General features: G+C 41.4%; 1 protein-coding gene across 1 annotated transcript in view; it reads left to right on the top strand.

Moving 5' to 3' along the window:
• LOC145358118 (tenascin-like) overlaps positions 1–27894 on the top strand; it is a 141776-nt gene that overhangs the window by 83136 nt on the left and 30746 nt on the right. The window contains exons 11-15 of the mRNA XM_080211792.1: positions 575–841; positions 3909–4304; positions 5414–5782; positions 10149–10457; positions 13465–13728. Of these exons, the coding sequence (XP_080067918.1) occupies positions 575–841; positions 3909–4304; positions 5414–5782; positions 10149–10457; positions 13465–13728 (1605 nt within the window). The remainder of the gene's footprint in view (positions 1–574; positions 842–3908; positions 4305–5413; positions 5783–10148; positions 10458–13464; positions 13729–27894) is intronic.

Here is a 27894-nt window from a genome sequence, read left to right as displayed (position 1 = left end):
TTTTCCCAATAGGTAGTTATATAATTTGTATTTTTAACCTCATTAATTTATGATATAAATTGCCTCAAACAATTATGTAAACATTAAGAAATAATTACTGTCTTCAATTTTCAGATCAGAGTGATTTGATGTGGTTTCAATGTCACAGATACAGACTCTTAACTTTGAGAGGACTGTGTTATTGCCGCACAATATGAGATTGACTTTTTTTGGTTGAAGATTTTTGTTTGATCTATCAAGTGTTCTTTTAAAGCTATTTTCTTAGGATGCTGTTTGTATTCTGACACAGAACTTAGATATGACTGCACTATATTTCAGTTTTCATTGGTATCCAGATAGCATTTTACGTTCTACTTCAACATTTTACATTTTACAATAAGTATAACAGAAAACTGGAAATAATAAAGGAGGACAATTTTCTCCAAAAGTGGGGGGGTGGATTGAAAATCTACATTTGTTGTGATATACTTTCTTGGTTCAGATTTGTTATGGTTCGGGAGAATATATATATGACATCGAAGTATTATCAGATGCATTCATGTGCAATTCTCTACTCTTTAAAACAATTCCACAGGCCTTGAAGCCCTGCGCGGTCTTAAATTTTCTGAGGTAACTCCCACAAGTACCTCAGTGGCTTGGGAAGCTCCTGCAGCTCCCGTTGACATGTTTGTTGTGAATTATAACCCTAAAACCCACGGAGAAACGCAGCAGGTTATTGTGAAGGGAGACCAGACCGCAGTCACTCTCACTGATCTGAAGCCTGCCACTGAATATGTGGTGACGCTTATGGCTCTTCGAGACACAGCAAGAACAGAACCCCTGGTCGGATCTGTCACTACAGGTACTTTACCAAATACTGTGTCTCCATCTTAGCATTGTTTAGCGATGGTTTGTGTCATGCGCTTGCTGCTGTACCTCAAACCCCTGGAAAAGGGCAAGCTATGTGCTGCAGCATATTCCATGAATCCTATAGAAGAATAGGATCTCGTGGAAATATGTGAGCTTTCCCACAGTTGGCTCCCTCCAACTGTTCCCTGCTGGATGTAGTCAGTAGAATACTAACTTACCCTGCTTGCCCTTCAGTCCTGAATGACAGTGGCATCAATCGAACGTTTCAACTGGAATCTGCCTGACTAAACATAGAATACAATTGCTTTTAACCACGTAGCATCCATTTTCACCCTGTTACAGGTCTGCAAATTGTTTGATGACTCTGCTTACTACAAATATATCCAACATTCAACTTTTTGATCCCCGAAGTTGTTTACAGTGTGCAAAACAACTAATATACCTCTATGACATTGAAATGTTGGATGGATTGTTGCTTACTCCAGCATGAAGACCCTGTAGGAATATTGAAATGAAAGGAAACTCTGCTATGGTGGAGAATTCCTTTAAAAACTTTTATTTCAATAATTCATTCATCAGTACTAACTAACTAATGACGTATGGCCAAATCTATGTGTACGCATATGTGCATGTAAGTAATAGCAAACAAAGCCATGCATTAGAAAAATGTTTATGAAATCTCATTTAATAACTTCTTTTGATATCAGGAAAAGGAATTCTTAATGCTCCTTCAATTTTGACAAGAGTTAAGCAATGTCTGTGGCTTTGCAAGTTTTTGTCCAGTGCGATGCCTAGAGATTTCAGGCAAAAATACCACGTGGCACAAAAAAAATCTTCATTTCCAGTGGCTTGGTAACAAGCAATTTTATTGGAAGTGTACCCATTAGGCAGTTTTAATAGTTAAATCTCAGCAATGTAATTTTCCTAAGCACCAGAACACAGTAAACATATTCTACAGGTAGTCCAACCTGCTGTGCTTTTTTTTTTCATTTATTAATGTCACAAGTAGGCTTACATTAACGTTGCAATGAAGTCACTGTGAAAATCCCCTCGTCGCCACACTCTGGCGCCCGTTTGGGTAACTGAGGGAGAATTTCGCATGGCCAACGCACCTAACTGGCACTTCTTTCGGACTTTGGGAAGAAACCCACGCTGACGTGGGGAGAACATGCAGACTCCACACAGACAGTGACCAAAGTCGGGAATTGAACCTGGGTCCCTGATGCTGTGACGCAGCAGTACTAACCACTGTGCCACCATTATCTGCTGCAATAGGAAAAGATTTTCATTCAAATTCAAAGTGTTAGAGATAAATTCCAAAATAACGTTCTCCTTTTTTTTATAATCTTGCAGTTACTTCTATTCTAATCCCGAGCCGAGGAATTTTGCTTAAAAATATTTCATTCTGTTAAGACACTGTCCCAAGTCGCACAGGGAGCTACTCCTGAACTTGAAAGAAAATGTTGCAAAAGACTCCAAGAGATACTCTTCTCTAAAGTACTTAATTGATTAATCTAACTTTTTTGAGATATACTTGGTCTGTGAGTACTGAGAGCAAAATATTCAGAATCCATTTTAAAAGCAGGTTTTTACTGAATTGTGGACTACTCGTTGCCGGTGAGGACACTACTTCTGAGATAGCTCACTTTCCAACATAATCTCTGTCTGGAACATTGATGCATCCAGTCAAAATACAAGAGAAGATTGTCCTGTCCAGCTTCCCTAGCCTCATAATTTCATGAGATATAAGAGCAGAATTAGGCCATTCAGCCCATCAAGTCCAGTCTGCCATTCGATCACGGCTGATATGCTCCTCACCCCCATTTTCCTGTCTTCTCCCCATAACGCTTCAATCCATTACCAAATAAAAAATCTGTCTGACTCCTCCTTCAATTTACTCACTGTCCCAGCATCCACCACACTCACAGATTCACAACCCTTTGGGAGAAGTAGTTTCTCCTCGACTCTGTTTTAAGTTCGCTGCCCCTTATCCTGACACTGTTACCTCTGGTTAAAGTATGCCCCGCAAAAGGGAAGCATCTGCTCCATGCCCACTTTATCCATACCTTATATCCTCGATAAGAGCTTCTCACGCCTTTTGCGTTGGATCTTTCCAGCCTGTGGAGCATCCAGATTTCTTATTCTGTATTTTGACCGGATACACCAACGTTCCAGATGCAGAGAGATTATGTTGGAAAGTGAGCCATCTCAGGCGTAGTGTCCTCACGGGTGATGCGTAGTGCACAATCCACTAAAAACCTGCTTGTAAAATGGATTCTGAATATTTTGCTCTCAGTACTCACAGAGCAAGTATACCTCAAAAAAGTTAGATTTGTGAGGTTGAGGGGTGACCATGGCACTGGCCCATCCCTCGAATGGGTCCAGTGCTGACGGAACAAGAAGAAGTATAAGGCCCGTAGTCAGTCCTCCAACCTCTTCAACAGCTGCCAGGAGTTTCCCCTTCAACCGACATAGTAGAGGAACTTTTAAAGAAACTCTTACTTGCGGTTTTCAGTCTGCACTTGCCACCCTCCCCCAGTCCCCCTACACGTCAGACGCTCTGTTCAGTGTGATTTGGAGCCAGGCTCAGCTGCCATCCCGTGTTTAGGCAGTGCCAATGTTGGAGCTGCCACCCGAACGGTCAAAGTGAAAGCCCAGGCCAGGTGACTGTTCCCTATCTCATTAAAATGGTTCCAGTGCATCCATAGCAACTTAGACCGAGACATAGATCTCTACCCAGCCACCCCACCCCTGGTTATCGGAGAACAGTTCCTTTATGTTGCAATGGAAAAAAAACAAATTGATTGTTTCTAACGTTGTGCCTTTTTTTTATTCCCATTTAATTAGGTCGCTTGCAGGAACCAATGTGAAAGTTAATTAAATCAACTGCATCTTTTTCAGGCTATTAACTTTTTTTTTAAGGACTTTAGTATAACGACTTGTGATATTGCAGATGCAGCAGCCACTTCTGAATAAGCAAATGCACAATTGTAACAGTTTTTCCTCCTTCAATACTACTGAACTGATTTGCACTAAAATGTTTGAACTACCTTTTGTAGCGATGTTGGAGCCAGCATCCACTCATATTATGGAGGAGGCTAGCACGCCTCCTCCGCATGGAGGAATAACAGTGCCAGTTGTTTCCTTGCCATCAGAAGCTTCTGTGCCCGAGTTTTCCGGGACTGGTGATGGTGAACTGAGTAACCTAACTGTTTCCGATGTAACCTCGGACGCTGTGAGACTTTCCTGGACGGCAGATGTAGGATTCTATGACTATTTTATCATAAAGTATAAAAGTGAGCTCGGAGCTGATGACGAGACAGAGATCTCCGTGACTGGTGATGATTTAGCTGCTGAAATAAGAGCTCTAATGCCCTCCACTCCTTATTTGATAACTCTGTATGGAATTGCTGATGGTCACCGCTCAGAGCCGCTGAACATTATAGCTACCACAGGTATTTAGCCTTACCGTTTTGATTCCAGACTGCCTTTCAGTTATTTGTGATGTTAAGACCGACTAAAACTGGTATTGCATAGAGAATCCTGGCTATTTTGACCATACTATGGCCCCTGGCTAGTTGGAGCTGTTACCTGCATGACCGAGCATTAATGTTGCCATCAGCACGTTGTCCCAGATCGGCTAGAGTAGTTTCCCTCGTAAAATGGGCTCCAGCTTGAGAATTACAAAGCATGGGCGCACTACCAGAAAAGGGGACGCCAGCCCGCATGGCTTATTAATTGTTTTCAGAGGCGTTGAGTGTCTTTCGTCACGGTCCTTTGTGATTTGTTGACTGGTCGAAACTATGTTTCACCCTTTTGGTGCAGAGGAGTTGGTTACAGTGTTTAAAACAAAAAGTGGGGCAAATGGAGAAAAGGGCAGAGCATGAACTTGGAGGGGCTGATTGTCCTCTGTTACTTACTCGCTTGTGTTTGTTGTAGGGTGTAGTGACCATTTTCTGTCTGTGTGACTTACGCTGTTTAGACGTAGGCTGTAATTGTAGCTGAGGTTAGAATGCTGCCGTAATGTAGACAGAAGCATGATGTTCGGGACATTATCCATGTTTATTAATATTGCATTGATGCTTTGAAGTAGTCTACCCCTCAATTCCGAATATTTTGCAACTTGCTTCATCCTCATTTCCTCCAATACTAATTTCTCCCAACATCATGTTGTCCTTAATAAATATCTGGGTGCTGGAGTTTATAACAGGCGCCTGTCTGAGGAACCGAACGCTTCCGCTTGACATTGATATGTAGTGCAAGTACCAGTTTTATCTTTAAATGGATGCCAAATTGTTTCCAGTTACTGCCGAAACAATAGCCGATTAAACTCACCGCGTTTGCACAATTGGCCATGCAAATCGAGTTACAAATGATTTGTGAGGTGAACCACTTCTCTCAACGTGATGATAAATTAGTCCAAGTACCACCCTCCCCATCTCCAACACATGACATTGTGTAACTGGAAGCATGACCCTTTTAACGATGTTGTTCTTTTTTTTTAAATGTTGTTCTGCTGGTGGCATAGCATTTTGAAACACTATTCCTTCAAAATTATTTTTAGCTGGCAAGCTGATAGATCATACAACATCCCACACTGCTCGGCTGCACAAAGACGGAAGTTTTAACAATGGGCCCTCAATCCATTCAGAGAAAGGGGTTTTGCATAGTAAACTAGCAAGCCTTACTGTGGTAAACGCTACTTCCAAAAGTGTTAAGCTCTCTTGGACGTTGCAAAATGGATCTTTTGACAGCTTTCTGTTAGTGGTCACAGATTCCACTGGGCTGTATGGACCACTGGAAATGTCCCTAGATGGTGACTTTCGTAGCACGGAAATAACTGGCCTCTTGGATAGTACACATTATAAGGTATATTTATACGGATTTGTGGGAAATTGGCGTTCAGATCCTCTGAATGCAGAAGCCACAACAGGTATTTTTTTTTCTATTCACAATCTATTTTTTTCTTCCCCCCCCCCCATATACCCCTCTTTCCCCTTCCTCTCCTCATCGGGATCATACGCAGAACCTCCCCCTGTCTTTATGCAATGCCCCTGATCACAGCATGACTTCAGGCCGTTCCGGTAAAAGACAGATTGAGTCACGTGTTTAGATCTGGGAGAGGCTCGATGTTAAGGGAGAGCCCAAAATGGAAAGATTGTCCTAGGAAAACATAAAATCGTTGACAACCGTGGACCAATATAGGGAATGCAAATACAACAGTGTCGTGGAATGTAACCATTGCCGCTGACTGCAAGGCCACGATGTTGGATAAGGTATTGGTCATGGTCTTCCATGTAAAAATGCGCAGAAATTACGTCTCAATATGGATCCAACTGTTCCAAAATTTGGGATTCGGGATAATCCCAATCTGCACATTTGAAGTTGGACACCGTAACTTTGAAGTAAAGACACAGCTTGTTATCCCACGTGTGGTGCATGTGTGTGCGTGTGTCGGTGGGTGGTGTTACAGGGAAGAATGTGTGTATCTTCTCCCAAATCATCTCAGTACAATGATACATGATACATTGTTCAAGGCAGGGCAGACTAGGAATCTACCCAAGGGGCTTTCTGGCTCATTGTGACAATCTTTGTGCCAGCAGGAGAACACAGGTATTATACTTCTCCACTTCACCTAACACTGAAAAATTCCAAAGCCAAAATATTCCGTCATCATCCGGAAATGTGCCATTTCTTTCATTCCTTAAAAGTGAAGCCATTTGCAATATGTATATGTAATCATATATGTCAAAGTACTCGCAGTTATTCATCAGAACTAAGAGCAGGAGTAGGCCATCTGGCCCCTCGAGCCTGCTCCGCCATTCAATAAGATCATGGTTGATCTTTTCGTGGACTCGGCTCCACTTACCCACCCACTCACCATAACCCTTAATTCCTTTACTGTTCAAAACTATATTTATCCTTGCCTTAAAAACATTCAACGAGGTAGCTTCAACTGCTTCCCTGGGCAGGGAATTCCACAGATCCACAACCCTTTGTGTGAAGAAGTTCCTCCTCAACTCAGTCCAAAATTTGCTTCCCCTTATTTTGAGGTGGTGCACCCTAGTTCTAGTTTCACCCACCAGTGGGAATAATTTCCCTGCTTCTACCTTATCTATTCTCTTCATAATCTTAAATGTTTTTATAAGACCTCCCCTCATTCTTCTGAATTCCAATGATTATAGCCCCGGTATACTCAGCCTCTCCTCATAAGCCAACGCTCTCAGCTCCAGAATCAACCTACTGAATCTCCTCTGCATCCCCTCCAGTGCCAGTAGATCCTTTCTCAAGTAAGGAGACCAAAACTGTACACAGTACTCCAAGTGTGGTCTCACCAGCACCTTTATATAACTGCAATATAATCTTGCTGTTTTTAAACTCCATCTCTCTAGCAATGCAGGACAAAATTTTATTTGCCTTCTTAATTACCTGCTGCACCTGCAAACCAACTCCTTGAGATTCTTATACAAGGACATCCAGGTCTCTCTGCACAGTAGCATGCTGCAATTTTTTACCATTTAAATAATAGTCCATTTTGCTATTACTCCTACCACAATGGAAGACCTCACATTTACCAACTCTCACTTAAATGATCTATATCCCTTTACAGACTTTCAGCATCCTCTGCACACTTTGCTCTTCCACCCATCTTAGTATCATCTGCAAATTTTGACACACTACACTTGGTCCCCAATTCCAAATCATCTATGTAAATTGTAAACAATTGCGGTCCCAATGCTGATCCCTGAGGCACACCACTAGTCACTGATCGCCAACCAGAAAAACACTCATTTACTCCCACTATCCATACTAATACATTACCCGCAACGCTGCACCTTTTATCTTATGTTGCCGTCTTTGGCGTGGCACCTTGTCAAATGCCTTCTGGAAATCCAGGTACATCACATCCACAGATTCTCCATTGTCCACTGCACATGTAATGTTCTCAAAGAATTCCACCAAATTAGTCAAACATGACTTGTCCTTCATGAACCCATGCTGTGTCTTACCAATGAGACAATTTATATCCAGATGTCTCGCTATTTCTTCCTTGATAGATTCAAGCATTTCCCTACTGCAGAAGTTAAGCTAACTGGCCTATAGTTATCTGCCTTTTGTCTACCTTCTTTTTTAAACAGTGGCGTCACATTTGCTGTTTTCCAATCTGCAGGAACCACGCCAGAGTCCAGCGAATTTTGGTAAATTACCACTAGTGCATTTGCTACGTCTCCAGCCATCTCTTTTAGTACCCTGGAATGCATTCCATCAGGATTCGGAGACTTGTCTACCTCTAGCCCCATTAACTTGCCATTAATATCTTCAAGTGTCCCACATGACAAATACTTTGAGATGCAGTGAGTTTGGTATATAGAGAAAAACAACATCTTTCTGAGTCTAACATGTCCCACAAAATTGCTCTGAAGCTCAGTCATTCTCTTTTTAGTTGATACTGATTAAGGGAGGAACGTTGCCTGAACGTGAGGAGGGTTTTCCGCCTTTTGTTGAACATCACCATGAGGGATTTGACCTCAATCACAAACAGCAGACAGAATGAAACATGATGGCAATTCTCCCCATCACCATCACATGTCTGCATGCTACTTAACTTCACATACATAATGCAGGATGGCAACTTCACCCAGCAATTTAAGAAGCTGTTGATGGAAGGAAAGAAACAGATCAACAATTTCATTGACACTGGAATTGAAAGAATCCTAGTTGAGCTAACAGGCTTTAAAAAATGCGACACAAATTCTAGAAAAGCACAATTGTTTGCCAGTGAACTAAATTTCAGAAATTCTAATGAGGTGGGATAATCTAATTTAATTCACCAATAACATCCTTGATTTCTTCTTATCCATAAGACCAAAAGAAATAGGAACAATAGAAGGCAGTTTGGTCCCTAAAGCCTGCTCCGCCACTCAGTAGGATCATAGCTGATCCAATATCCATCATGTCCAATTTCCTAAACTTTTCCTGTAACCCTTAATTCCCTTACTGATCAAGAATCTATCTATCTCAGCCTTAAATATACACAAGGACTCTATCCCCACAGATACCTGTGGCAAGGAGTTCCAAAGATTCTCAACCCTCAGAGAAGAAATGTTTCCATTCAGTAGCATAATGATGTCCGAATGATGTGCTGGTTTTGACAGTTGGTTATGGTAAATTGCCCCTTAGGTTTCCCAGGATATGTAGATTACATGGATTAACCATAGTATAGGGCAGGTTAGTGGACCTGGATAATAACTGTTAGAGGGTTGGTGTGGTCTCGATGGGCTGAACAGCCTTCTTCTGCACTCTAGGGATTCTGTAATAAAACTATCCTCATGTTCTTAAGAGCAGTATGTCACAAACCAGTATAATTCTATTGAGAGGATTGACTGTACATTGCTGCTTTGTCTCTTGTGAAATCAAAGCGATTTCTGCTATTGTCAATGAACTGTTCATACATTTAGTGCCCACTACAAGAGTAAAGTAACAGATTTTCAACCAATGTGAATGCTGTTTTGAAAGCGTTCAATGGACAGCATGGGCAAAGGTATCACAAGTCCTTTAGTTAATTTGGTTCTTGACCCATTAAAGGAATGAAAAGGTAGGGAGATGAATTGAGATACAGATCAGCCGTGACCTGATGAAATGGCAGAATAGGCTCGAGGGGCTGAATAGCTGACTCCTATTTCAATGTGATCTTTGCATACATCTCTCTTGGCTAACTACTGGCTGATAGTTATGGTTGATAGAATATTGGTGACTCTTCAATACCTAGGCTTCCAGTCGAAGAAGAAATCTAGTTTAATCCCCAGTGTGAGTGCACTGAGCTGATTTCATTCACTTGGGCAAGGCTCGTAAAATCCCACCCAAAGCCATCGACAAATTCCGTTCTGCGAACCTCGTTTGCCTCAATTCCAGGGCGGGCATGGCAGTAAAATTCTGGCCATTAAGTTTGACTCATTACAAATGTCAAAGTTAAACTAACACTCAACAAACAGATGCTACTCTAGGATTGGAGGGATTGCTATTTAACCAAACTTTCTTTCCTAAGGTGTAAAAATATGAGATGACAAGACATAGTTATTTATTTTTCAGAACTCGACAAGGGATTGCCTTTCATATCTAGGCTTTTTTTGGGATGGGGGGAGTGGGGGGAATGTAACTTCTAATGTGTATGTTTTGCACTTACGGTAACCTCAGATGGAGACAGGGACGCTTGAGAGCTTCTCTCACCCGACCTATTTATGAATGAGGCTATCCCATGGATTGTTCGCATAATTCTAATCCAAACACATCTGTTTCAGAACCCTTTGACACTCCTACTACCCATTCTCCAAGCTCCGAAACCGCCAAGCTCGAGGGTCTTGCGCTGGAAAATGTAACTTCCACCAGCCTCAGGCTATCGTGGACTGCAGAGAAGGGAGTTTTTGATAGTTTTCTTTTAACAGTGAAGGATCTTAATGGAATGAGTGTCCCTTTGAAGCTTTCCCTACCAGGTGATCAGCACGCGACTTATGTAACGGGGCTGGTAGCTGGCACTGGTTACGAGATTGACCTTTATGGAGTAATCCAAGGCCGGCTTTCTCAACCACTGAACCTTATTGCAAGAACAGGTACTCCTCGACCTCCAAACGATGCTTTTCTCATCAACGTGCTGCCATTCGCTCCTTTCCATTATCCAGGAGCAATCTGTGCCAATCTTTGATTTGCATTCAAACGCTTGTCATTCATTGTGCTTGAGCTGCACCCTGTTCCATTTAGGAGGCAGGAGAATTTGTTGCCTTCTGCATGTGACATAAATACATTTCTAACCCTTCCCATAGCTTCAGCTGTACGTTTTCTGTCCCCATTTGTCCAATTGTTACGGCAAGGGCACAGCATGGCATTATACGGCAGCTTTGTTTTGAGTAGGTTCACAATGAGTCTTAACCCTCGTTACCTGATGCCACCCAGTGGCAAACACACTGCACTGGACTTGGTACTGAATTCAGTTCCAAAATGGAGTTGTCAGCACATTATTTTTTTGCCCATATCCAAGGTCCTTTTTCGAATTGAAATCTGTACCGTTGCCTTTTAGGTTATCATGTACTGCGACTGGCTTTCTGAACTTGCAGGAGCACTTGTTCAAAGCGCAGTAAGAGTGTCATAGAGTGATAGAGATACACAGCATGGAGACAGGCCCTTTGGCCCAACTCATCCACGCCAACTAGGTTTCCTAAACTGAACTAGTCCCACTTGCCTGCATTTGGCCCATATCCCTCTAAACCTTTCCCATCAGTGTGCAAATGTTTTTTAAATATTGTAAGCGTACCCACCTCTACCACCACCTCTGGCAGCTTATTCCATCATACACCCCACCCTCTACACGAAAAAGTTGCCCCTCACTATCCCTTTAAGTTTTTCCGCTTTCAACTTACACCAATGCCCTCTAGTTTTAGACACCCATGCCCTGGGGAATAGACTTTGATTACTTATCTTACCTATGCCCCTAATGATTTTATACACCTCTATAAGATCACCCCTCATCTGCTTACTCTTCAGAGAGAAAAGTCCCAGCCTATCCTATCCTGCCTGTCCTTTTAATGAATGTTGATAGGGTAAATTTGAAAAGCTCCACGCCAGGTCTACAGACTCATCAAATGGGAATGTTGGGTCAATAGCGGGTCATAAATAAAGCTGATTCTCTGACCTTGCTTCTGTCTCATGAGTCTTCATGTCTCAAGACAAGACCCGTTGCTATTATCTTCTCTTGTGCCTGGATATCAAATCCAGTACAGAAAATGTCCATAATGTTTCATATTTTTTTATTAAGAAACTTATTGCTCACACAATATCTGTTTATTGACTTTTTAAAATGACCCCTCCAGTTTATCGTGTCACTCCTTATGGTGCTGACTCTCACTGGTGTCTGGTCGCACTGATAGCAATGCCCTCCAATAGCAATTCTTCTCTGATTCCTGAGGCAGTGAGATTTGATTGGTTATTTGACTGATCGATGCCCGAGCGTGCCCGCTTCTAAGTGACCATCTGATAGGGTTCCAAACCAGATCCCCAGTCCAATTTCCCACTTTCCCCCACCCAAGAGTTGTGAGGGTAATTACAATGATCAGTTCCCTCAGCATGACCCTGCATTCACGCGCATGGACAGTTCAGCAGAGAAACCAATCAACCTGGCGTGGAAATTGAAGACGGATTCCCCTCTCTAGTCCATTAGCATTAAGAATATTTTACAGTCACACAGGTAGAGATCAATGAATACATATTCCTAGACTGTATTGCCCTGTTCCAAAATGTGTAATGCTATTAGAAGCTGACTGACCAAGGTAACTTTTTCATTCCATTTGTTTTAATAGATTAGAACCTGCATGACTATCTAAAGTGTTACTCTTTGGCTAAATTCATTTCAGTATTTTTAAAGGATGCAATATAAGATGATCCATTTTATGTTTAAGAGTTGCAGTGCATTATTGACCCACCTGTAACGAGTAACTCACTCCTGACTCCCCAAAGCCTATTCACTATCTACGAGGCACAAGTCAGGAGCGTGATAGAATATTCCCCACTTGCCTGGATGAGTGCAGCTCCAACAACATTCAAAAATCTTGACGCCATCCAGGAAAAAAGTAGCCCACTTGATTGGCACCACCTCTACAACATTCACACCCTCCAGCACCAACACCACTCAGTAGCAGCAGTGTGTACAATCCAAAAGATGCACTGCAGCAATTCATCAAAGATCCTTAGACAGCACCTTCCAAACCCTCGACCACTTCCATCTAGAAGGACAAGAGCAGCAGATACATGGGAACACCACCACTTGCAAGTTCCCATCCAGGCCACTCACCTTCCTAACTTGGGAATACATCGCTGTGGCTTCGCAGTCGCTGAGTCAAATTCCCTCCCTAACGGCATTGTGAGTCAACCCACAGCACGTGGACTGCCAGCAATTCAAGAAGGCGGCTCACCACCACCTTCTCAAGGGCAACTAGGGATGGGTAATAAATGCTGCCCATGTGCCACGTATGAATAAAAAACCCATCTTAAATAGAGTCTCTCCAGGCAGATCAATTAATGATAGATAGCTGAGTGGCAAACTAGCGTCTCAACATTGCCTCATCACTTGTTTGATGTGGACATTTTAAGTAATTTTTTAAATTTTAATCTTCTAGGATGCAGGTCTAGATTCACCTTGTATGTACAAGAGTAGCTTATAGCTGTAGACTGACCTTGTATGTAGCCTATAGTTGTAACGTGCAGATACTCTCACTTAATTTATTCTTTTACAGGTGACCGTGTTTTTTTTCTGACCAGTGATACTGAAAGGAATTCTGCTGCCTTCTCACCATCGCTCCATACCATACTAATGCTACCTCATTGTCTGGGTCACTTTCAGACTCCCACTTGCCGTTCATTGCATATATGTTCTGTGTGCTTTATACATATTTATGTCCAGTGTTACAAGTTGCTGTGAACTGCTTCAGGCTCCTTCTTGCCGCCTCTGAATTCACCATTCATTGTATTGCAGACTGCACGGCGTCGTGTTAGTGGTTGTAGATCTTTTATCTTATGCAATTTTGCAGTTCATCGTTTAATATTTCCTAATATTTATTACCTCGCCAGAATCTGAACTTGAAAACTTAATGGTCTCGGAAGTTACCTCCGCCAGCTTCAGACTCTCTTGGACAGCTGACGAGCCCTTTGAAAGCTTTGTTGTAGATATCAAAGACTCTGATGGGTTGTTCGAACCGTTAACATACACAGTGCCAGGTGATCAATATTCCATAGACATCCCAAGTCTGCGTGCTGACACTGCCTATGAGGTGTCTGTCTATGGTATAATTCATGGCCAGCAAACAAAGCCGCTATACACTGAAGCTCAAACAGGTATTTTGATTTATTTATCTTCTGCCTTCTTATTCTTCACACAGGGAAGAAGAGACGGTCCGTCAGTGCTTATTAATTGCTCAGTCTACCTCCAGTTGTCATTGTTGATCCTTTGCAGGCCGTGCGTTGAAAGGCGGAAATGGTGTTTCAACCCACTCAAATCATTCTTTCATTTTGATTCATAGGAAATGGTCTCACTGAATGGTTGGAATTTTTCCTTAAAATGCATGAATCTTAATGGCATTTTGCTTTCTTGTTGCAATAATTAAACATCACAGCCATAAGGAAATGCATCAGACTCTGCAAAAAACTCTCTTTACTAATGAGGTTGACTTTCATTCTCCACCCCCTCCCCTCAAAGGTTTGTTGCCTGAAGAGATTGTCTGCGTGAAAGTGACAAGTGACTTTTATGCATTGGTACATCTGGTTTGACATTGGATTCTGATAACCTATCTCACCCCTGTAGGGCTGCCACCTTCTACTTAGGGCAAGAATCTGGGATTTATGATTTGAGTCCCCATTCTCTTGTTGCATTGGGAAATCATTTAAATATTAATCAACTTCGCACCGAGGGGTGGGGCATGGGATTTAATTTAAAAGCCATAAATTTGGTACGTGATTTTTTTCATGTCAAAAGAGATTATTCAAATTCTGTAAGGTGGCATCCTTACTCATGAGGTCAAAGTTACTAAACTATTAATGTCGTATGTATGATACTTATCAGACCCACAGTTCAAAGTATGATGGTCATGAAATGCAATGTCTCAAATATCTACTAATTGTTTATTATTGAATGAGAGCTTTGGTGTTTTCATAAATCTTAATTTGTGCCTCTACCTTCCTTTTATGCCAAACAAATATTAATGTCAAACCACTGTATGGAACAGTTTGCAAACCTGTTTCTGCAAACTGTAGAAATGCATGGGTTGCATGAGACTTGAAATTTGTAAAGCCCAGATACATGGTTGTTGCTGTGATAAGACTGGAATATCTGCTTGCACTTGTTTGTGTTACAAATTAACATAGAAAGTCCTTTTAGCTAAGTCTAAATGTACTTTCAATTTTCATTTGTACAAATCAATGTACATCCAGTGAGAGTTACCAATATCAAGAAATTTTAATAGATTCACGGTGCAAAGAAGAATCCAATGAATAACATACATTTATAAGTGATGCTTTAATAACAGAGTTACATCACATTGCTGTAAAAGCTGCTGTTTTTAGAAACAGGGCCCCATAAGTTGAATGAGTAATTATAGCTGTAATGATGCAGATGCACAACGCTCAGCTACACTCCTGTTTGATTCCTTACTTAAAATCATGTTATTTTGCTAACTTCACACATTGTGCAGAACCTTTGTGCAGCTGAATAATTATTTTGTCTTTTTCCGGTTCTTTACAAATGAAAGATGACTATTACTCCCGCCACACAATCTTCCTTCGCTAAAGCATTGACCATCAATGGGCCTTAATTCCATTGCATTTCAGTCACCCTGTGGTATCCCACCAAGCAGCAGGCTAAATGAAGCAGCAAGCTATTTTACCTTTAAAGCATCGCAGTCCAGCAGATTATATGAACACAAGAACCAGGAGCAGGAGTAGGCCATCTGGCCCCTCGAGCCTGCTCTGCCACTCACTAAGACCTTAGCTGATTTGTTTCCTGCACTCAGCTCCACTTGCCCGCCTGCTCACCACAACCCTTAATTCCTTTACTGTTCAGAATTGCCCTAAAAACATTCAATGAGGTAGCCTCAACTGCTTCACTGGACAGGGGGTTCCACAGATTCACAACCCTTTGGGCGAAGAAGTTCCTCCGCAACTCACTCCTAAATCTTCCCCCTCTTATTTTAATCCATGCCACCTAGTTCTAGTTTCACCTGCCCGTGGAAACAACCTTGCTGCTTCTATTTTAACTACTCCCTTCATAATTTTATGTTTCGATAAGATCTCCCCTCATTCTTCTGAATTCCAATGAGTATAGTCCCAGTCTACTCTATCTCTCGTCATAAGCCAACCCTCTCAACTCTGGAATCAACCGAGTGAATCTCCTCTGCACCCCCTCCAGTGCCAGTATATCCTTTCACAAGTAAGGAGATCAAAACTGCACACGCTGCTCCAGATGTGGCCTCACCACTTGTTTAGCTACAGCACAATTCCAGGAGGAATAATTGGACGCCAATCCAAAGCAGGAAGCACAGGCTATTTTTCCTTCACATCTCCGGATATCAGGGCCATTTGTAATGCCGCTCGCCATGAGACCAGATAACTCGTTGCATCTGATCAGGGGTTGAACTGCAGGCTTTCTTTGGTCTGTTTAACTAGACTGTTCACTAAGTTCACCTACAGAGCCAGGGAAAAGCCCTTGTTTTCATCATAGATCATAGAACCCTGCAGTGCAGAAAGAGGCCCTTTCGGCCCATCGAGTCTGCACCGAACACAATTCCACCCAGGCCTCACCCCCATATCCCTACATATTATACCCACCAATTCCTCTAAGCTACGCAACCCTGGACACTAAGGGGCAATTTCTTAGCACGGCCAATCAACCTAACCCGCACATCTTTGGACTGTGGGAGGAAACCGGAGCACCCGGAGGAAACCCACGCAGACACGAGGAGAACGTGCAAACCCCTACAGTGCAGAAGCAGGTCTATCGAACCTGCACCGACAACAATTCCACCCAGCCCTTGTCCTTGTAGCCCCATACATTTAACCTACGCCAAGTGGCAATTTAACACGGCCAATCTACCTAACCCGCACACCTTTGGACCGTGGGAGGAAACCGGAAGGCCAGGAGGAAACCCACATAGACACGGAGAGAATGTACAAACTCCATACAGACAATGACCCAAGCTGGGAATTGAATGCTGGTCCCTGGCACTGTGAGGCAGTAGTGCCAACCACTGTGCCACCCTTTATTACAAAAAAAACTTACAAGAGAAAAAAATGAACAGCCTAAACTGCCATCTACTGGAGACCTCTAATTTAGAAGAAAGGTAGCAGAATATAAAGAATAAAAATCTAACCTACCTGTGTCATTTCATAGGATTTGACGTGCATTATTTCAGGAATACATGAATATTTAGATGTTCTGTTATCTCACAAGATTCCTGCACAACACTATCAGTCAATGCAAAATTAGAATAAATGAATATCCTATCTTTATAAGCACAGTCATGAGGGAAAAGGAATTGAACACTCGTCACAAATGTGTCCCGTGGTATTAATAGAGAATGTTTAGATGTGGCTGTAGGGATAGAACTTCCACAACTTCACCCGACCCACTGTAACTTTGGATGACGTGCAGAAATCCTGGAATAATGACATAGACGGCCATTTCTCGAGGGTATCTGTCCGATACCGAAGCAATAGTGGATGATTAGGAGCATCCTTGTGAAAATGAAATCCCTTTCCCCTGCCCCACACCCATTACTACGAGCATGAACCTGATTGCATTGTTGGCAAGGGGCAGGAAAGATCTGAAATCACGTTCTCGCTGGCGCGAACTGTGACTTCTGGATCTTGAGCTCCCTCCAGCAACCTCACAGACAGAGAAAGGGGGCTCAAGATGCCGTTTTCATATTTGCTGAAAACATTTCACATCTGACACTGCAATCCAGCCAATTCACGCTTGTTAGGGAGATGCCACCCCCCGCCCAGCCCCAGACATTTCTGTTGGAGATATGAGCTGGTGAGTCCTTAACATGTTCAGATGACAATCATTTGTCCATTGATTTAACATGAGCCTTAAGAAAGAGCTCTGCTGAAATCACCAGCAAAGGAATCTTCTAGGAATACATGTTCAGTGTTTACCCAGTGATTATTCAATAAGTCCCCGCCTTCTCAGTCTTGCCTTTGAGGTGTGGTGATTCTCAGGTTAAATTACCACCGGTCACACCCTATGGTCACCTGGGAGTACGGCGACTTTACCTTCATCTTACTATAGCTGCAGCGATTTCTCAGTTCAAATCTGATCTTAATAGTAAAAATATTGAGATGTTTTATTAGAATGTTTGTATTAAATATTTGCATTTAAAATATGTAAATAGTTCATATTTTCGTGGTCTCAAATACTAAAAGTTGAAAGTTAATACATTGATTATGATTGCAGTATTATTCTGTCTTAAAAAGCCATGCTTCTGTCATTAATATATAAATGTGAATGAATTGATAGCAAATTCCTTATTTTTTTTAAGATGTGGAGATGCTGGCGTTGGACTGGGGTGAGCATAGTAAGAAGCCTCACAACACCAGGTTAAAATCCAACAGGACTTTATTTAGAATTACGAGCTTTCAGAGCACTGTAAGCTCATGATTCCAAATAAACCTGTTGGACTTTAACCTGGTGTTGTGAGGCTTCTTACGATGTTTTTTTTTAAAGCATATCATATTTGTGTGTCATACGATTTACTTTCACACAATCAGAAACCAGGATTGTGATGTGAGTGTTTCTTTTGTTGCTATTTATCATCCATTGAATCTGAGCCCATCCACTTTGGTGTTATTCATTACTTGCAATGTTAAGCTTTCAAAGAACTCATGTCGCTTCTGCTTTTGTTTTATCAGTTAGGTTTTGCTGAGTACGGAAATGTCTAACATTGTAAAAATTTTCTTTTTGCGAGCACACGTATTTGGTCAGCTCTCTCAATACTGGTAATTTAATATCGGATGTGTTACGATATACAATCCAGTTAATGGTTGAAACTTGTAGGTTACATGTTGGGAAAGGGTTATTGATTTCTGGTGTACTGAATATTTTCTTTCATCCAATTATTTCCTCTCCTCAGTGACCGAACCCAAACTTAGCAACCTAATGATTTCCAATGTGACCTCAGATGGTTTTATTCTGTCTTGGATAGCAAATGGCACCTTTGAAAGCTTTGTGGTAGACATTACAGATCCTAACAGGATCTTCGAAAGTTCGGAGCACATTGTCTCAGGCAACCGTCGCTCTATTGGCATCGCAAAGCTCTTAGCCAGCACTGATTATGTCATTTACCTCTCTGGCCTTTATCAAGGACAGCACTTGCAAACGCTTAGTGCAGTTGCTACAACAGGTATTTGTGTTGCAGCTGGATCTTTCCAGCGTTTGTTTGCCTCTACTTCATTACTACTTTTTAGCAACCAGTTTTTATGACGCACCTGCTTATCGATCTGTATTAAAATGTAACATGTATTTTAATTGTAATTTGGATTTGCTCTCATCGATCTTAACGGCTCAGACTTACCATAGAATCCTTACATTGCAGAAGGAGGCCATTCAGCCCATTGAGTCTGCACCGTTTCTCCGACAGAACATCACAGCCTGGCCCTATCCCGTAACGTCAAGTATTTTAGAAGAATGAGGGGAGATCTCATTGAGACGTATAAGATGATGAATGGGATGGATAGGATAGAGGTGGAGAGACTCTTCCCGCTCAGAAAGGATAGTAGGACTAGGGGGCACAGCCTCAAGATAAAGGGGGGGCGGTTTAGAACGGAGTTGAGGAGGAACTTCTTCACTCAAAGGGTGGTGAATCTCTGGAATTCTCTGCCCGTTGAAGTGGTGGAGGCTGCCTCGCTAAATATTTTTAAGACGCGGGTTGATGGGTTTTTGATAAGAGAGGGGATTAAGGGTTATGGGGAGAGGGCGAGAATGCGGAACTGAGCCACGACAGATCACGTGATCTTATTGAATGGCGGGGCAGGCTCGAAGGGCTAGATGGCCTACTCCTGCTCCTATTTCTTATGTTCTTATGTTCTTACTTTGCTAATCCCCCTAATTTGCACATCTTTGTACACTAAGGGGCAATTTAACATGGCCAATCCACCTAAGCTACACATCTTTCGACCGTGGGAGGAAACTGGAGCACCCAGGGAAACCCACGTGGACCCGGGCAAACTCCAGACAGATAATCACCCAAAGCCGGGATCGAACCCAGGTCCCTGTGAGGCAGCGGTGCTAACCACTGTGCCACCATGCCGCCCAATCACTCTTATTCGAGCTCCCAATATAGTGAATGACCAAACTTCTCAATAATTTCAATAATGGGTCAGAATCTTCTTTCCCGCTGCAGTGACTGGAAATATGGCTGAGTGCCAAATTCTCCATTCTCACTGGCAGCGGAGACAGAGCCTGATCCTGGCTAACGTGTCTCGTTTTGGAGGAGAGGAATGCCACACATTCTGACTTAACACGAAATAGAGAGCATTTTATTGTACGTAACTTGTGCTGAAAATCGGATAATATTTATTTTGTGAATGTATTCCTTTTTCTATTGTTTCTCAAAAGCTCATGTGCATGTCTTTTGCAAAGATCATTATTTACAACTACAGATGTCCTTTATAACTGGAGAAAAACACTCGAGGGCACAATCTTACTGGCCGTTCACACCTCGCTGCCGTAGCAGCAAGGATGGAGAGTTTGGCACCTAGCCAAATCTCCATTCACTACAGCGGGACCGGAAAATCCCGCCGATGTGAAAGGCCGTAATATTCCTGCCTAAACTTCGATAACTCGAGCTTTCCAGTCCATCACCAACAAGCATGTTGCAATATGCATGCAATAAAATTTATCAGTGCAACTGTAAGGTAGTATGTCCCTTGTTAAGATAAAATAAGGCAGAATTTTGTGCAGTATTTTAATTTTCACAAACTAAGTAAAATTCAGACCACGCAGCTGACCGGTTCAGGTGTAATATGTGTTTAGCACTTAGTGATGTGTCACCGCGTGCCGAGTGAAACTAAGTATATCCTTGAAAGTTATCGGAAAAACAATATAATAAGATATTTGAAGACCCAGAAAGTTGATTTCTAATGGTTTTGAACCATTATATTTCAATAGGGTTTGTAAAAGATTTATTAAGTAGCATATTTACTACTTAAATTGAAGATTGATAGGGAACAAATTGTTCTACTGACAATAGTAAGACAATCTAGAGACATCTGATTTTACTAGTAGGCGTGTGAGAAGCATCATCTGAGTTTTAGACTGTGTCACTTGATTCTCAGCTAATCTGTACTCTTTTGTTGTGTTGCTTTTAAAAGTGCTGAAGTTTTATTTCCAAAACAATCCCTATAGAGGCAGAACCTGAAGTGGGCAACCTAGTGGTTTCAGACATTACCTCAAACAGCTTCAGCCTCTCTTGGACGGGGAAGGACAAAGCATTTGAAAGCTTTGTTATAGAACTTGTAGATTCTGACAGGTTCACAGATCCGCAGGAGTACACGGTACTGGGCAACACGCAAAGCACCCAACTCTCCAATCTCATAGCTGGCACTAATTATGTGATTTATTTATATGGTATTGTCAATGGCCGACGCACAAGCCCCGCATCTACTGTTGCATTGACAGGTATTGGCATTTTATTATAAAACCCTTTTTCTCTCCATTTTCATGTAACAATGTCATGTGAAAGTTTGTCAGAATTTGGCACTTTTTGTCTCATTTTAACTGCTGTAGATCTTATAGACAGAAGGAGCATATTCACACATTATGCCTTTTCCAACTAAACAAAAGCTCCCAGAATGGGGGCAGCCATTCTCTGATACATTGCCATAGAAATGCCTTCACCAATCAGTCGACTGACCTGGTTTGAATTTGAAACCAAAGCTTGGCAGTTGACTGCTAACTGTTGTCAGCTGCATCCTCCATAGGCAATGTCTCAACCATTCGGAGTCCACTTACAAATCAGCACTCTCTTCCCATACAGTATAAATTGTTATTCCCTTTACCGTTGATTTATATTGCGTAGCTGTCCTGATGAGTGCACGATGAAAAGCTTTGATAGCATGTCTCTTTTTTTTAAGCAATACGCTATTTCTTTCACTAACAGATTCTGTTTATGATATTAGTGTTGGAACAAGAGAAAACAATGCTCCTCTAATACATAACAATGTGCTGATTTATAGTTTGCTTCTTTGGATTTTGTCGATCATTTGTGGCTTGCTATAAACGCTCAGAATTTGCTGGATTGGGGCTTCTCGCAGCATGCCCCACAAGTTAGGCTGTTTCCTTCCTGCTTCAGCTGAAATAAACTGTTGCACCCCAAATTGCTGGTGGCACAAACCACCAATGTTACATCAGGGTAAATGGGCACTTGAGATGTTGGCGAATGCCAGAACCAACGGTCTATCTTGGGAGTCCAGAACTAGGGTCATAGTTTGAGGATAAGGGGTAAATCTCTTAGGACTGATGTGAGGAGAAATTTCTTCTCCTCACATCAGGACAGAAAGGGAAAGTGAAAGATAGAGAATTCACAGCTTTAGTTGTTCCTTTTCTGAGACAGACAGTTTGAATTTCATTACAGGAACATAAGGGTTGTTGTTTAAAGGGGCCTTCCATTATTCAGTACCAGCCCTGACATTCTGTGTTGGTGTTATTTCATAATGAAAGCACAAATGCTGCAATTTCTCAAAATTCACATGGTTTAAATGTGACATGCCATTTTCCTAAGACTAACAGCTAGCACGTCATCCAGCAATTTATGGCAATTGGCAACTTGCAGAGTATTCTTCCTCACCACGCACCATTGGACAACTTCTGCATTAATAATAGCAGCCCTTTAAACTCATTTCTTTTCCAGCAAATTCTATCTCATAATCTTCAGTTTTGCACAAAGTATCTTGAAATGCTTTTATGTTTAACAAGTGCCTTGTATTAATCACGCAGTAGCATGTCCTGCGTCACATTGACAATTTGCATTGCGGGGCACATATCAATAGTAGTGTCTATACAATTGTTTGAAGGCCTGCACAGTAATCAGGCAGTGATACGGTCGAGCTTTTGTATAATGCTATGGTCCCCTTGTCAACTCAGGACAAAATGCCCTTTTCAATGACTTTGGTGACAGAGACTTTGTCCACATCATTGTCGTGAGGAAAGGCCACTGTGCTTGATATGGAAGCCACTTCAGCGTCAATTTTTTACATTTCGCCTACATTTCCGTGACAGACCATATGAAGGTCATAGTCTGAGTTCTGAAAGCTTCTGGCTGAAATTCAGCTGAGCAGAGAATTTTTTTTAATTTAACTTTGCTTCCAGCTTGGGATAATAACTGTAAGCAGATGAAATGCTGGGGTTTTCCACTTGTTTGATTAACTCTGTCCAGCTGTTTTGATAATTCCCAAGATCCTACAGGAACTCCATTATGAATCTCGGAGAATGATGGTTGCACTTACCCAGGAAGTGTGGAAACAAATTATTACAGGCTTGGGCTAAAAGTAGCAGGATCTGGCATTTAAAAAAAAGACTTCAGAGTGCCCCCACTACATTCATTAAGAATTCCAATCCCAAACATTGTTGCTTATTAATTTGTTTTTAGAATCTACCAACATTTTCCTCTTAAATGCATTTCAGTCAAATTTGCAACTGTATTAATGGCATTGACTACTGAAATGACACCATAGTCAGGAAATCAGAACCCTATATTTGAGGCACCCATTTGTGTGTAACTGGACAAAAGTGATGAACGCAACTTTAAGCAATAATACCTGAACAAATGTAGCTCCACTGGAATTTTGTCATCTTACAGTTATTTTCAGTATCAATGACGGTGTTTCATTGGTAAACATCTATTGACCTTTTGCCTGTAGCAACTCAGCTTGATATTGCATCCCAGTTGCCAGTTACGGAAATATGTTTTTGTTTGTTTTTATCACGTTCGTGGCAGTGATAGGTAGCATGGCCGAATTAATTTTTTGTGTGTTTGCTGAAGGCAATGAAGCTCAACGTGAATTAGTCATGAAAAGTGATGAGGGTGGTCCACGTTTTCTCGGTTCCCCCCCCCTCACATTTTTTAATTGAGTTTTACGACCCTTTTTTGGATGTGATGCAGCGAATTTGAATCTATTGAGTACATAAACAGGGGGGAGGGGGGTGGAAGAGAGACAAAGGTGTAAACGCCAGAAATCAGAAAGGCAGAGCACGTAAGTAGGTCAGCATGTGATAAACAAAGATGGTTCAGCGTTTTGAGTGCAACTTTTCATCGGAATTTCCTGCTGCCTCTGAACGAGAAGCAGGGCAGCATTTTAAAAGTGGCCGAGTTTTGCATCATCTTTTGCTGCTCAGCTTATGACAAGAACCAGTGGGCACATTTTCATAACAGTAGCAAATAAAGCAAAGGAGTCTCAGGCTGGTCCTTGATGGCATCAAATCCAAGTCTGGCTAAGTAGCCCATTCTAGGTTTCAGGATAACTATTGTCTAGCCCAATTTATTTTGAGGATGCATCCAAACTCTTTTGAACAGTGGGGAGTTTCATGTTTATTATGAAACTTTTTTTTTAAAAAGAGATCTCTCCCCCAGTAATGCAGGAGAAGCTAAAATTCTGTTTAAAAAAATAAATCAATTGTTAAATACTTTAAAAATGAATAAATCTCAGGCTATTTTGAACTCTGGTGACTCGGAATATATTTGAATCCTGGATTTCAGAGTGGATTTGGGAGTCTGTGGAGAGCAGTAAAATATTGGCAGCAGCAGAGCAAGCACTTTGAGTCAAAATCCTGTTTCAGAATTTCCTGACCTATCTTTAGCACTCCACGCTTGCTTAGTTACTAGCTGTATATTATTTAGCAACTCAGAGCAGATGAAGTGCCATTAGCCGAAAATGGCTGTGGCACCATTTAAAAAAAACATTTTTAAAAAAAGCTTTTGAGCTCCTGTTAAGTGGCTAATTCAGTTTTATTGCCTTAGCAATCCAAGCATCGTTTTTATATTACGTGTTTTCGGGCAGCTGGCAAATAAATGAACAACTCCACTCAACCGGTGCATACTTGCATTTATAGTTTTTTTTTCAGTTTAATCATTTCCTTCTGTTTGTTGCAAGAGAGATTAAAAGATGTTTTGCCTTTGTGTCACTCGTTCTGTTAAGCATCTATTGAGATTAAAGCCGTTCGCAATTAATTATTAATTAATATCATTTGTTCAAATTAAAATTAAATTAAAGTAAGTGGTTTATTTTGTCCACCTGATTTGATGATTGAGATTTATTTTTTCTGGGAGGGTCAGTAATTCTGCTATAGTGTATTACTGTTACTGATTAACTTACGTTCATGTATTTTGTGTTAAGTTACTACCAACTCCTGTTGAAGTTACAATTCAGATTTTATCGAGCAGGAACATGGTATTTTCACATGGAAGTGTGACAAAACTAAATATCTCCCTGAACGTTCCTTCCCTTAGAAGAAGAAGCTGAACTTGGTAACCTAGTTGTTTCAGATATTACCTCAGAAGGCTTCACGCTCTCTTGGACAGCAGAAGATGAGGCATTTGATTATTTTGTCATAGACATTAGAGATTTTGACAGCTCGCTTGATCCGGTACAGCAAGCTCTGTCAGGCAAAACGCGAACTACTGACATCTCAGGTCTAGTCGAAGGCACTGGATACCAAATTAATGTCACCGGTGTAATTCAAGGCTGGCGCACACCACCTCTTACTGCTGTTGCTGCTACAGGTATTACCACTTGCATAAAGCAAAAAAAAGGCACCTGCTCTAACAGATTCATTTTACTACTGCTAGGATAACTTTCCTTTTCAAGATGAAAGACAACTGTCTCTAGTTGTAATAATGCAGCTAACTACATACTAACACCTCCAGTATGCCTGGAAAGAGGCTTTGCTCCTTTTGTGGCATGCTTCATTCACTAACTTCTCCCTTCCATTCCTTCAAGTCTACCTTATCCACTTGGAAACATCTGCAACCCAAAGGTGTAGGTTGGGTTAGCTACTTCTGTACTTTATAAGCAATAATAGGAAACACATAGAACATAATGTTGACAGTGACAGGATGCAAAGAGCAAATGCCACCAGAAGGGGAGGCGATGGCATATTGGTATTATCGCTGGACTATTAATTCAGAAACTTAGTTAATGTTCTGGGAACCCGGTTCAAATCCCACCATGGTAAATGGTGGAATTTGAATTCAATAAAAAAAAACTGGAATTGAGGATCTACTGATGACCATGAAACCATTGTCTACTATTGGAAACACCCATTTGGCTAACTACTGTTCTTTAGAGAAGGAAATCTGCCATCCTTACCTGGTCTGGCCTGGTGTGACTCCAGAACCACAGCAGTGTGGTTGACTCTCAACTGCCCTCTAAAATTGCCTAGCAAGCCATTCAATTCAAGAGCAACTAGGGATGGGCAACAAATGCTGTCCAGCCAACGATGCCCATGTCCCATGAATGAATGTAAAAAAAAAATCCTGGCAAGGTTAGTCATAACCCAAGTACCTGACCAGTATTTGAAAACTTCATATCTAACTAAAATTGCACTTAAGGCAAGCCAAAGAAAGTCTGTTAAAGATAATGGGGATGAAACTAATCTAACTCAACTGTGCAAAACACGCTTGTACTAAATTGATAGCTTGGTATAGCTGTGCTAGATTTTATTTTCCATTTTTGTCGGAGACTATCGTCAAGATTTTTAATTTCAAGGAAAAGGAGCAGCGAGACTAGAAAAGATTCTCCAAAAGGTCTTTAAACTATGGTTCTGTGAACACTGGGGGAAAGAAGTTCTGGCATGATGCAAAATCACCAGTTGGTTTGTAATGAGCCTGTTTTATGCAGCCAGCTTGCACCAGTTTCACTCACTACAGAAATAAAACCAGATCATGGAAGTGTGTAGAACAGTTTTACAATGATCAGATTACGGAGTATACAATTTTGTGGGATAATAAGAAGCAGGTGATTGTGAAACACAAGCTCATATAAAAATCAGGGTAGATAGAAGGCAGACTGCCAACTCCTCATCACCTGCTTTACCACATCAACAGAACGGTAAAATCCATCCATATGCTTTTCTTATTGCCTTTTAAGCTTCACATCTACAGCCTTTTCCAAGTTGAGACTTGGTAACATTGGATTGCTGCATTTAATCTTGAATATGAAAGCTGATTTTTAGTTCACACAAATGGGCATTGCTAGGGATTCCACAGCCCTTTGTTCTTGTGTCCCTTGGGAATAAACTTGCATTCTAACTCATTTGGCACTGGAATGATTGAGGAGAAAAAGGGTCTCAAAGTTGGGACTTTTTAAAAACTTGCATCCAAATAGATCTCGCTTACCTACAACTGGCAAGTGGAGCTCGTTGCATGTGAGATGTTCGAGAAGTTGCCCTGTGGGATAATTCCTGGGTGCACTCTGACCGATCTTTGTAGTTCCGACAGCCGCTACTTTAATGTTGGATTTCCACTTGTTTTTCTTATGCCTGTATTATGATTCCTCCTGTTGTTCAAACTGAGAAAACAGTTTTAAATCCCTTATTGAGAGTACAGTAGGTGGACAGATCACACTTTGGTAATTGTCAGTATTATACAAATAGGAGGCAAGTTATGAAATGATCAGTGAATTTAAATTCCCATGTAAACAATGATAAAAAGCAATTAAAATTGAGGAATGGCATTCCTTTAAATGATGACAAAACACTGAGACACCAATTACTGCTCTCGCTGATCGATTAGATATTTGAGTTCATCACATGGGCGCAGGCTCCTTCTGAAATAACAATAACTGATTGCTGGTACTGTCTTCTCCTCAGTTCCACGAAATGAATTGTGAGGTACTGGAAATTAGGCCAAAAATTAAAGTTGCGCTTTTGTTTAAAGTTCATTTATTAGTGTCACAGGTAGTTTTACATTACCACTGCATTTAAGTTGCTGTGAAAATCCCCCAGTCACCACACTCTGGCGCTTATTCGGCTACACCGGGGGAGAATTTTACACGGTCAATGCACCTAACTAGCACAGTCTTTCAGACTGCGGGAGGAAACTGGAGCACACGGAGGAAACCCACGCAGACGCGGGGAGAACATGCAGACAGTCATCTAAACCAAAGGTCGAACCTGGGTCCCTGGCACTGAGAGGCAGCAGTGCTAACCACTGTGTCACCGTGCTGCCTTGTGATCAGTTGGTTCACTCAATATTGGAAGATTCAAGGATGATAACGAACAATTAGATCATAGAATTTAGAGCACAGATGAAGCCATTTGGCCCACATGTCTGTTCTGTCCCTAAAAAAAACTGTAAGAAGCCATGTAAGGGAAGAGAAAATAACTAAGCTAATTAAAATTATCTTCAGGCTTCTTGTTAAATACTAATGGCAGATGTAAAGAAATAATATGCAGCACTTAACCACCCTTTAATATCATATCTTTGCATGTGTTATGCATGCTCTTTGTGAAAATAC

Source organism: Carcharhinus amblyrhynchos, chromosome 25 (assembly GCF_965287045.1).
Source record: "Carcharhinus amblyrhynchos chromosome 25, sCarAmb.v2.hapA, whole genome shotgun sequence".
Classification (NCBI taxonomy): domain Eukaryota; kingdom Metazoa; phylum Chordata; class Chondrichthyes; order Carcharhiniformes; family Carcharhinidae; genus Carcharhinus; species Carcharhinus amblyrhynchos.
Note: the sequence above shows the minus strand (reverse complement) of the source record. Positions and strands in the feature narration are given on the sequence as shown.